Below are 12,241 nucleotides of genomic sequence, written 5' to 3' on the forward strand. Positions count from 1 at the left end.
TGTGAGGATGCTCTCCACAGCGCCTGTATAGAAACTCCTGAGGATCTTTGGAGAGACCCTGAACTTCCTCAGTTGTCGTAGGTGATACAGGCGCTGCCTAGCCTTTTTGGTCTGGACCTGAATGTGGGCAGCCCATGTCAGGTCTGAGGAGATGTGAACACCAAGATACTTGAAGGACTGCACCCTCTCCACTGGAGCTCCATTGATGATAATGGGCTTGTAGTCTCTGTGCTGACCCCTTCTGAAGTCCACCACCAGCTCCTTGGTCTTGCTGACGTTCAGCTGGAGGTGGTTGTCCTGGCACCACGATGCCAGATTCTTCACTCAGTCCTGCTACAGTCCAGCCTGTGCATTCACTCGGGGACCAAACAACTCCTAAGTGTGCCACATATATGATTTGTTTACCTCCACTGTGTGGAGAATAGTTTGACACTAGAAGTCTGCTCTCACATTCAGTGGGGAAACCTTCTCACAGGGAAGAGTCACACACTGAATTAATGTTTAAAGGAAAAAGCAGTGAGACTTCTCCTGCAATGCAGTCATTGCAGGAGAAGTCTCACTTAAAACGTTACTGCCTCTTATTTTCAGTCTGGGATGTGAAAATAGGACATTTTCTGTGGAAGTGTCCTGCCAAAGGTGAGAATGTGTTTCCACCCATTTCCATATATATATACACAATCTTGCAGAACTCATGCAAGTAGATGCTTTATTATACATCACAGGCAGTATGTGATGGTATAGGTTGTGGCTCCGACTGTCTCAGACTCAAAGGCTGAGTCATTCAAGTATTCAAGTGATTATCTCAGTTTCCTGGAGCAAATATGCTCCAGCTTACAGGTAAGTGGACTCTAAACGAAAGGTTTCACCTTCAAACATGTTGCTCATCAATGAATATTCATTGTATTTCCTTCTGGAACTTTACGTTTTCTTACCAGATCACCTTATTTAATCATTTAAATTAAGAATAACTGATAATTTATGGGACAGGGGTGGGATTAAATAAGTGTATACTTCTTCCCACTCCCTTTCAACATGTAAATTAATCAGAATGTTTTTTTGTATGTAATTTGTATAGTATATTTTTTTTCTCTCATTTCTTTTCTAAATGTACTTGTATATTGTTCACATGTTGAAATAAATTACCAATCAATCAAAAAAAAAAAAAACAAGCTTATGAGGGTGGAATTGCTCCTCTGAATAATATGAATACATTTAAATAACTAAATCAGCTGGTACAGTAAGTCCAAACCAAATAATTAATACTAACAATGCTGCTTACAAGACTCTAAGCTTTAAACAGGAAAAACAAGCTCTGCTCTTGTTTGCTACAGCAAGACAAATGAAATTTAAATACCAAATACAAGGGGTCTGTAGCTGGGATAATAATGTAGTCTAAAACTGGTGACTTACACAAATTAAATACACACAAATGGAAGAAAACCCAGAATAAACAAACAAATCTAAAGTGAATGCCATTTCTCGTTGCTTACGTGTTCATGTGGCTTCAAAGAAAGGAAGAAAAAAAATCGGGACAAAAACCTTTCATCTGCTCACTTTAACAATGTCTCATCCTTCTTTTCAAGGACAGAAAAACCTGTAACACAGCCAGCAGTTCTGTTTCATGTCATCATGTTATCGGTACACATAAACACCCAAGTCACCTGTTATTAACATCATAATTAGGACTAATAGAGCTGTTTACAACATTCAAATTAACCTACGAGGGATCAACCAAAAAAAATAAATGGATAAATAAATAGAATTGTTAACCCATCCTCTGAACGTCACACAGGTTGAATGCATCTGCAGTACGGTCAAACCATTAGAAGTTTTGGCGTCACTGTCTACATCAAGCTGCTCGGGGTTATAACTGAATCAGACTCCATTTTATTAGACATTTCTCTCTGTTTTTGTTTCATAGAAAATTCTCTAAAAACATCCCATCGTTGTGTTCACTGTGTACTGTTCCGCTTCTTCATATTCAGATCCACATCTCCTGCGACATTCAGTTCATGATTATTTTGTGGGGATTTTTCATTAACGTTTTTGTTGTTATGGTGTCCACCTGTGCTCTGTGGTGCTCTCTGTCGTGTTTTATTTTGAAAGTGTCTTGTTCTGCTTCCTTTGTCTGGTTGGTTCAGTCTCAAACATCAACCCAGTGATCAAAAAAAACACAAAACCCTTGCTGACTTCAGTGACATCACCTGATTGGTCAGCAGCAGAGCTTTGACGTCAACATGTTTAAAGACTTCCTGTCTGATGTTAAGGACCTCACTTTGAATCGTGGGACTTTTGCTCAATGTTTTGGGTTTTTTGGTCTCGAGTTCTGTTTGTTTCTTTGTTTCATCTTTGTGTTTTTCTTCTTAGTTTGTTCTTATTTTATTCTCAGTTGTGATTCGGGGGGGGGTTAGCTTAATCTTGTCTTGGGTCTAAATCCTGGCTGCTGCACAGCCGTGACATTGACATTGTCAAATAACCTGTTACTCATTTTTTTAATTCTTCTGATTTTATTTAAAGTTTGGGGTGGTTGCTTTGCCCAAAGATTTTCTGTTCTTAACTTTTTTTTCTGTACTGGATTTCTTCTGAGGCAACCCATGTTTAATGTCCCAGCACTGTATTGTGTGAGTAATTCCCTCAGGCCACTCTGCAGACGTTTGGACTTGGAGAAAGTTTGTACGAAGGCTCAAAATATCCACCAAAGGGTCCTCGCGCACTTGACAAATTGACCGTGGGACACCCCTAAGCCCTCACAGACTTAGCTGGATGATGCTTCAAGTGTGTGAGGGTGGACACTGAGATTAGGTCTTTTTCTTTGTGATTTCATGATTGTTTCCACCTGATCCTCATCAGCCAATCAGCCCTGTGTGCATATTTATTCATGTGTTGCCGTCTGTTTTTGTTAGCTTGTTTGTTTACGAGCGCTTCAGCAGTTCTCACTGCTTTCCTTCCTTTGGCACGCTTTCTGATGTTTGAGTTTGTCATTTCTCTTGGATTCATTTTACCCTACTGTGCTTTTTTTGAGGATTTTTATAATTCAATCAATACTGTTTTTTTATTTGCATCTGAAAAATCAGGTTCAATTCAAAAAATAAATGCTGCAAATTCATCCTGTGAAATTATATGGTTGGTGTGAACGGCTGCATTAAGATCTGAAGTATATTAATGTGCAAAATATTTGCATGAATTTTATATGTCCAGTGAGTAAAATCTATTATTCTTAGAAATACACAGAAACAAAATCTGGCTTTGTTGTGTAATGACACCTGATGATCCTGATTAAAGTCACTCATTCCAACAAACACTGTACCACATCTCTAATTTGGATCTTATTTAATGTGCATGGTACTTACATACTGCGACTTGTCCAGTGATGCTATGCTAACAGTTTTTAAGCTGTCGAGCAGAGCAGAGTCCAAGTCCTGCAATCCCGCCCTGGAATACACAACTTTGTCCTTCACGAAGATGCTGACTGCTCGTAGCATGAAGGAAACAAAGAGGTGCATGTGGATGTAGTTTCTGGTGCAGTGAAGACGCCTGCCACACAAGCAAAGACAAAGTTATAAAAACTGCAAAGCATTTCTCATAAATGATGAAATGAGTCCAAGGCTACCCTTGTGGCACTGTTGAGCAGAAATGCAAAAAAGTATAAAAACATGATCTCATGACCACAAACACCAGTAAAGCCGGAGAGTTTAAACGATCTTCTTCCCTCCTGTGTCATCTCTGTAATGTCAGCTATAGGAGTTGAATGTGTATATGTGTGTTCCATTTAACAGAAAATAATCCACCAGTTTTATGCAACATTCAGCCTCAACAGGAAGAGGAGCTGGTGAATAGTAGATAAACAGAGCTGACAGAGGGGACGAATCCTCAGCGATCCTGTCTATTTCTGTCAGAGGAGTGAAACTGTCGATGCAGCACATGCCTGCCCTGTAAATCATCGACGTACAGAGCACCGTGACACACAGGTGTACTGAGTTTTTCCACCGTATGGCCGGTAAAGAAACTGTCAAGGATTTTCAAACTGTCTCATTGTAAGCACGGGTCTCTGGCTATATAACTGTGCAAGGATAAGAGTACGCCTCTGTTAAAGCCAGCGCAGCACTTCTATATCTCTGTTCTGTTTTGCTGCAGTAAACACAGAGAGCATTAAAAACTGTAAAACCTTGCAAACAAATATTCACTATTTAAGTATTAGTGTTGCTGTCACTGCTCCTGTTGTTCCTGCATATAATTACCATGAGCAGTACAGGAACATGAGGCAGAGAGAGGGGGGGGGGGAACAAATCCTTGCAAACTCCTGTTAAACGAGTGGCAAAGTCATTGTCTTCAGGGTTGAAGATGATGCAACTGTTTGGTGTATTTTACTCAACAGTTGGGGTTTGTTCAAACGTGTGACTGAAGCTCAGCTTATGTGTTTTATTCTTCCTTAATTGGATTTTAAGAAGTGGTAAACTGTGGTAGAGAACACCGAGGCAGCTGCGCTCCGACGGACCTTTCAAACATGTGTAGTGTTTATATTTCATGCCTTCACAGTATGATGAATTCATAATGTCTCCACCTAATTTTCAACTGCAAATGTATAAAGTAAGTTTAAATAACCAGATGTTTTTTCCATAATTTATTTTCAAGACAGCAGGGAGGAGGTTGTGGTTGTTGTTGTTGTTGTTGTTGTTGTTGTTGTTGTTGTTGTTGTTGTTGTGTTTGTGTTTTGTTTTGTTGTTTGTTTGTTTGTTTGTTTGTTTTGGGGGGGGGGATTAAGACACTTTTTGATGACCATTATCTTGTCCTGTTTTACCCAAATATGACAACACAACAGCCATACAAACATTATTTATTATTTATTTTAATGAAAGTGTAAATGACAATTTATATAACCATGTTTAACCCTTACATCAGTTAAACACTGTCCTCACTCCTATATACTACCATCTATAATTGGCAGTATTATTTCATCATCATCACTCAGACCACAAAACGTTAAAAATAATGACTGCAGACTCGTCTCTGCATTCAAATTGCTGTCAAACATCAAAACTGACTTGAAGTTTCTGATACTTCAAAACAATTAATCCCTGTGTGTTTTTGTTTTTTCCTACTCTGGAAAACACTGCACTGCTCAGCACAGCTGACTGTGGCTTGCATAGGGTTAATGTACTGCAGCTCTTTAAAGGGCGCTTTACATTTTCTAACACACATTGTGTACATTATCGCTAGAGACAAAAACTGAGGCAGACAGCAGCGGGAGCTTTGAGGGCTGATAAAGAATCAGAATCAGAGATTTGTCGGCACTTTAAGAAGTCAGAAACACTGGATTTAAGGCCTGTATTTGTCAAACGGAGCCTTGATGGCTCTTTGAAATTTCAGCTGCAAATGATCCAGAAAATGTGCTCTGTTTGAAGTTTCCCTTTTTAAACATGCATCTCTGATCACCTCGGGCACTTTAGCATCTGAAGAGTAAGAGGATGTTTACTCAACTTTCAGCTTCCATCTCTCGCAATCAAATCCAGCAACCCAGTCAAAACTTGGTGTTAAAATCAGGAGGAAGTTTACCTACACACAGAATACCCATCAGTGGTGGCACAGAGCTCATTGTTCTGGATTATTTTTATGCAGAAGGCAGGAGAGGTGCTTCTAAATGGGAACGTGTAACACTGGTGTTGCATAAATGACCAGTTCTTACACTCAGGTTTTAAATCTTAAGAAATGCCGTCTTCAGTTACCGGTAAGTGGGTTTTTGTGTGATATACAATTTCAGGTGGGCAGGGATTTCGAAAAGGTTTTTGAAGTGTTGATGGGATTATTACACCTACCGTAACACGCCATAATAAATCTGGAGAGCCCTGCCAGTGGAACTGCAAAATCAAAGGCAGTTTGAAATGATCGCCTCCTGTTTACTTGCATCTCTCTCAGGTCCATGTGAAACGAGGTTTTCATCTAGATCAAAGCTTTTATTTTCATAATTTAAAATATTTCTTTACACTTGTTTGAATCCTCTTATGTAAGGAAGCAAGCGGTTACAGTAAGTCACATAATTTGCAGAGTCTTTTTCAGATGAATGTGGTTGGCTGCTCCGTCTCCAGTTACCGGATCATTAGAGGTATCTTCCTGTTGCTTGGATATAACCTGCCTTCAAAAATACTAAAAATAACTGAGCCCATGATTCTGCAGTTTCCTTTTCAAGGTTACTTAAAATAACATCATTCAGAAGCTGTTATTCGTTAGAACTAATCAATTTAAATCGAACCAGTTAAGAAATTAATTTACCCTAATCAGTGATGGACATTGATAACTTTGATGGCCATTGTGATTTTGAAGATCAGATTCTGTATCCATTCCTTTACTGGTTTCCACAGATGTTCAGCAAACCACTTTTATTCCCAGAGTGCAGAAGCACAGCAGGAAAAAGTCCTTCATGTGGTCCAGGTGAAAAGCTCCACTGGCACCACTTTCAACATTAATAGTGTGAATGCCGTGACTGAGATCCTGTTTCTCTGTAAACTTTAATCTTCTACTTTATTCTAGTTGCTCCGTTTCTTTGCCGCTTAACTACTCCCTCAGTTTTCATTCGATTTTCACCATTCAAATTTTAAGCTCTTCTGCTCATTCTGCTAATGCCAGCTATATCTTTTGGTGCTGATAACTTTTATACTTTTTGAAATATTAAGCTTTCTATGTCATTTTTGACTCATTTGAATGAATGGGACCACATTAGCAGTGTGATCACCAGGTTAGCTTGCCGGGCTGAGCTGTGTTTTAGCTCAGTGAGATGAGCAGCCGTTTTCAGAGCAGGAGGGTTCGAATCCCGCAACATTTTTTTCAGTAAACACTTTAACTTTTTTAACACTTTTCAGAACAAATTTCAGCTTCTACACCCTTTTCAGCAGAAATTTTAGCTTTTTCACCTCTTTTCAGCACAAATTCCAGGTTGTTCAGTGGTTTTCTTCACCTATTTTCAGCAGAAACTTCAAGTTCCGCTCTTTTCAATTTCAATTCAATTTCAGCCTCTTCTGCTCTTTCAGCAGAATTTCAGCCTTTTTGCCTGTTTTGAGTATACAGTTCTGCTTCTTCACCTCTTTTCAGCACGATTCAGCTTCTTCGGGACCCTGCACATTTTTTCTCTCACCATATCTGTCTTTGGGACAAGAACTAGTTTGGCTCAGTGAGATGAGCAGCTGCCGTGAGACCTGGTGGTGCAGGTTCAAATCCTACCTGTGGCTGTTGTCACACGTCTTCTCTGCTTGCACTCAGTGTGCTTTATTGATATTGTTCAGTGTACCCTTTCAAATACAACGGTTTTCAGCAAAGACTTCAGTTTCTACAAAGTATTTTCAGCAGATAGTTCTCCTTCTGCTGTTTTCAGATTCCACTACAAGGCATTCACACTGCATTTTCGCAGGAAATGCAACTTTTTCTAGATTAATTTCTTAAAAAACTTACGTTCATCACCCTAGGGACCGTTTTCTGCCACGCCCGAAAAAGTGCTATAAAAAATTTATATATTAATATTTTATTCCACTTTAAATTAGCCAATCTTTTAGACCTACTTCTCCTTGAAATATTCATGTCAAGTTTTAATTACATTTCGCGGATTTTAACCCTTTATATCCCGGTTTCGTCACATGAGCGCACTGCTTTTTTTGCCCCAAAAACATAAGACATAAAACATAAAATATTTTCCAAAAAAAACATTTGAAGTAATATTTTATTGTTATTATAATTAGGCCTTTAGATGGACAAAAGATTGGCTCGAACATTAATTTCGATCTGGTTTTAATTTTTTTTCCAGAAGCCAAAAATGTCCCCAGGCGGCGCTGCTGCTCCTGCTCCCCCGGGGAGGAGTGCCTCTGCCGCGGGTGTGCTTCGCGCAGCGCCGGAGCATATGGTTCGGTTCCCGTGTCTGCAGCACACACTTCCGCTACCACGTGAAAACAAATACGTCATTTCCTGTTGATTAAAAAAAAAAATAAAAAAATCAAACGAACCTAAGGGTAGAAAATGGTCCGGAACGAGCAGCGGGGCAGGCTGCTGCTGTACGCGGGAAATTAGTCTGCCTTTTCCGGGTATCTGTCTCGAGCAGGCCGCTGGAGAACATGTGTATGTTCCAGCAGGCGTCACATGTGGAGCAAGGGCGCCACCCGGTGGACAAATAAAAAAATTACAACTCTAAGGCCTGTAGTCCAAAACAAAACCTAAGCTGGAGACCTGATGATCGATTTGACCGTATTTTTTTTGCCGTGAAAAATAGCGTTTATAATGGGTTTCAATGGGGCACAAAACGGTCCCTAGGGTGTTGAGTGTGAGTATTTTTGCTGCTAAGCCGTGTTAGGCTGATGTAAGAAAATCAGACTGAAAATTTGAAGATTTTACAAAAACGAAACCGGCTGGCAAGTTTGGCTATGCTACACCCAACACAGCGGAAATGGCGTTCATACGAATGAAAAAAGTGGCACAAAAAGAGCCCAGTATGACGTGAGGGTTAAAGGATGACGTGAGGGTTAATTTAAAAAAAGAAGAAGCTTGGAAACATATCCAAATAAAAACTACTACAAAACCACTATTTACAATTTCTTTTGGATGACATCTTTCTTATGTATTTGTGTTTTATCTACAAGGCCATTTATTTTTCTTTATTTGGATCACAAATGTAAAAACCTGTAGCAGTCATGGATAAATGCCGGGGTTCTGGTCAGAGTCAGTCTGACACATATTTTGTTAAAGCTAGCCATCGGTCCGATCCCTTTTTCAAGAAGAAGGCACAAGTCGATGTTTACAGTGTATTTACAACTTCAACAGTACACCGTATCAACAGAGAGATTGCCCCTTTCACACTCAGTCCCACCAAAATCTAATTCTCAGTCTTTCCAGCCAGGCTGTTTGCAACAGTTGGCATGGTATTGACTGCTTACCAGGATCCAAGCTCTGTGCAGATGGCGATGCAGGGAATGACGAACTGGAGGGGAAGTGTGCACGACTTTGTTTTGAATTCTTGGATCTGGTAATTAGGGATGTGTTTGCATGACACTACACAGGATGTGACTTGTATGCTAACCTTATAGCCAGATAAGAATGGCTCCCTGTGTCCTTGTGTATATTGTTTAGTATGTTCTCATATTTCTGGTATTTTCTGATTGATTTCTTAATGTTCTTAGTTTGTTTATGATTGTCCAGTTTTTTATTCCTGGTTTATAATAAGTGTCAGTTCCTATTTTGAGTTTTTCTTGCACCGTTCCTGTTGAGGAACACAGGATGCCTTTGTGAGTTTCATTTACCTTTGCAAAGGGGTCAAACAACATGCCAGTAGCCTGCATTTTGACCAAGAGGGACTGCAAGCCTAGAATATTTATACAGACAAGCTATCTTTCTGCCATGGTCCGAGCGCTGTGTAATAAAAGATAACTCGTACATCAACACGTGGTATTTCTGAAAGATTACATGGAGACAGAATATGACAGCATGTCAGAGCCTTTCATTCGGCACGGTCAGCTTGACCCGGAGAAGCAGGGGTCTTAAATTTTCCATTATGTTCCTTCAATCTTTCGTTCTTTGTCGTTTGTCCCTCTCATTTCCCTACGCTTATACATTTGCCCTCTCTGTTCGCCCGTGCCTCTTAATGTTTCAGTATCTGTGTCTAGTAGTTTTCTATTTCCTCTTTTATTTTCCAGCCTGATTTCCCTTCATGGCATTGATTAGTTTTACTTCCACTTTGTGTTTATCATGATTGAGCTCGCCTGTGTAATCCCCCTCACCTGTTCCTTGTGTGTATTTATAGTATTTGTCTTCTTGCAGCCTCCCTGCATGTTTCCCTCTCTGCTCTTCTTGGCTTTAGTTACTTTGCATTTTGGACTCTGTTCTCTTTTGGATTTGTTATTTTTGGGCTTTGATGAGACACGGCTCACATTTTTGTTCTGTCCATTCTGCCTCTGAAAGCTGCGTTCTGGGTACTCATATCTACGCTCCAATACGACAGGACAAAGTAAAAAATTTACATCAACTGTCGAAACTTTCAAAAATGTGGCTGTGGTTCTAAAATAATTGCTAAGGGAAAATCTTGGCTCCTGAAGGTCAGTTTTGCTACATCTACTGCTGCACTGCCGCTGAACGTCAACACTGCACATAAAATGATCTCTACTTGTCTCATGTGGACATACAGATGAGTCATTATTTATTCTGCTAATCTCTAACATGTCCAGTAGAGTGGATGTGTTTTAGTTTAGATCTGTAATGAGCACATCTTACATTTCCATATGCAGATGTGTGAGACGGCAGCGTCCCCATCACCACACTCTAAATTAGACTAATTAGCATTCTGCCATTTGAAGTATACTCAACTCTGCATCCTCTAGATGTGGTTCGAAACGGTACATGAGGCAACAGGACACAAATATTCCAGCTGACAAGGGAGCTGACAGAGGCATCACAAGAATATAAATATCCCGGCAGCTGGAGAATTTTCATAACCTGTAAAGTTCAAGTCAGTAAGGCATTAAATGTTGCTGTTATTTTTAAGTTCCTGCCACTGCTGATTTTCAGAATCCAAAGCAGGATGTGCAGCAGGAGTCCGGCTCCCACTGATGTGTTTTCTATCTGCAGAAGCTCAGATTTGACAAACTGCAGTTTATGATTTAAGCAAAAACAAAAACTGCTCTCTTACCGGAAGTATCCAATGATCATGATGGCCACTAGCAGAGAGCTGAAGGACACGGCATAGCCAATGGTATACATGACGTACAGCCGCTCAAAGAAGTCTTGCTGTGACAAGAAAGAGAGACATTTCCTATTTAGTCAACTTCTGAACAAGACTGGTACAATTTACACAATCATGACTCACAATGGTATGGTGGAAAAAATGGGGCTTCAATGAGAACATGGAAGCCCAGCACGAATGGAGTTTAATTAAAACAGAAAAATGAGTCAGCATTACATCCCTAATCTTTGATAGAGTAGAAATTACTTCAGGAGTTTTAGCAGCAAATCCATTCCCTGGAAATCTAAGATAATGTAATCTCTACGAGGAGTGGTTAGGCTCAAAGCAGCCAGAAGATCCAGCTGATACCAAAAACAAAAGATGGCTATAAGTCTCTCTTCCTGGTAATGTTTTATTTTCAGAGCAGATGACATCCCCAGGGTAGTGTGGTTGCTTAGATGAATAGGTTGAATATGAAAAGCTGTGTGGAGTGAAATTAAAAGGCTAATTTTATAAGAGAATTATTAATTTTCTTGACAAGATTTTAATTCTTTGTAAAGAAAAATGATGATGGAGGGAAATTAAGGCTGAGCTGATCCATCATTTTTAAAGCGACAGACCTGGAAGTCTTTTTGTTAAACACGCCTCAAACTAAATTTGAGATATTAAGCACATGTTAGGCTTATCGTTCAAAAGCTGTACCAGTCGCTCAAAGTCAGTTGTGATTTCACAAAAGCTGCAATCGAGCCAAGTTGGATGAAGGACTCAGAGGCTTGTAGATTTGATTCTTCTATCTAAAGCAAGTTTGTGGAGAGCTTTTAGCAGGTTGGAGAGGCAAACTTTTTTATTTATAAAGTTACTATTTTTTTATTGTTTTCATGGAAATAATTCAACGCTGAATGGAAGCTTGTTATCTGTTATCACTCGGCTGCAATTTGTCACTCCTCCAAACTCAAGTGTCTCAGTAAAGCAAAGTCTCTGCAGCAGCACGTCGACTACTTTTTGTTTCCTACTACAGTACACCCACTCCTGACATGAGGCATCCAAAGCTGGCAATTAGCCGGTGAACACAGCAGCAGTTAGCAGCTAAAAAGTCAAATATTTCCCCCTGGAGCTGTTAGAGACGCACACAAAAGACCTAAGAAAACACATGGTAACGAGTCCAAATACTAATGATTCTCCATTTATCTGTCTGCTGTGTGAATATGTGTGTGAATACACTTACAAAAGCTGCTTTAAAAGGTGACGTGAAGACATATTAATGTCACTAATGTAGTGTCAGGTTGGATAATCCATTTATTATTCATCTCTGTCTCTCTTCCACAGCATGTTTTTATCCAGTCTTCCTTCTCTCACCCCACCCAGTCGCAGCAGATGGCCCCGCCCCTCCCTGAGCCTGGTTCTGTTGGAGGTTTCTTCCTGTTAAAAGGGAGTTTTTCCTTCCCACTGTCGCCAAAGTGCTTATTCATAGGGGGTCATATGATTGTTGGGTTTGTCTCTGTATGTATTATTGTAGGGTCTGCCTTACAATATAAAGTGCCTTGAGGCGACTGT

At 39.9% G+C, this 12,241-nt stretch overlaps 1 protein-coding gene across 1 annotated transcript in view; it reads right to left on the bottom strand.

The window, feature by feature from the left end:
* pth2ra (parathyroid hormone 2 receptor a) overlaps positions 1–12,241 on the bottom strand; it is a 66,429-nt gene that overhangs the window by 39,932 nt on the left and 14,256 nt on the right. Inside the window, exons 5-6 of the mRNA XM_085385066.1 lie at positions 10,655–10,752; positions 3,351–3,534 (exon numbers count right to left, since the gene is read on the bottom strand). Of these exons, the coding sequence (XP_085241192.1) occupies positions 3,351–3,534; positions 10,655–10,752 (282 nt within the window). The remainder of the gene's footprint in view (positions 1–3,350; positions 3,535–10,654; positions 10,753–12,241) is intronic.

Source organism: Rhamphochromis longiceps, linkage group LG16 (genome assembly GCF_057381845.1).
Source record: "Rhamphochromis longiceps isolate RC_006_pf linkage group LG16, R_longiceps_female_GT1.1, whole genome shotgun sequence".
NCBI classification, from domain to species: Eukaryota; Metazoa; Chordata; class Actinopteri; order Cichliformes; family Cichlidae; genus Rhamphochromis; species Rhamphochromis longiceps.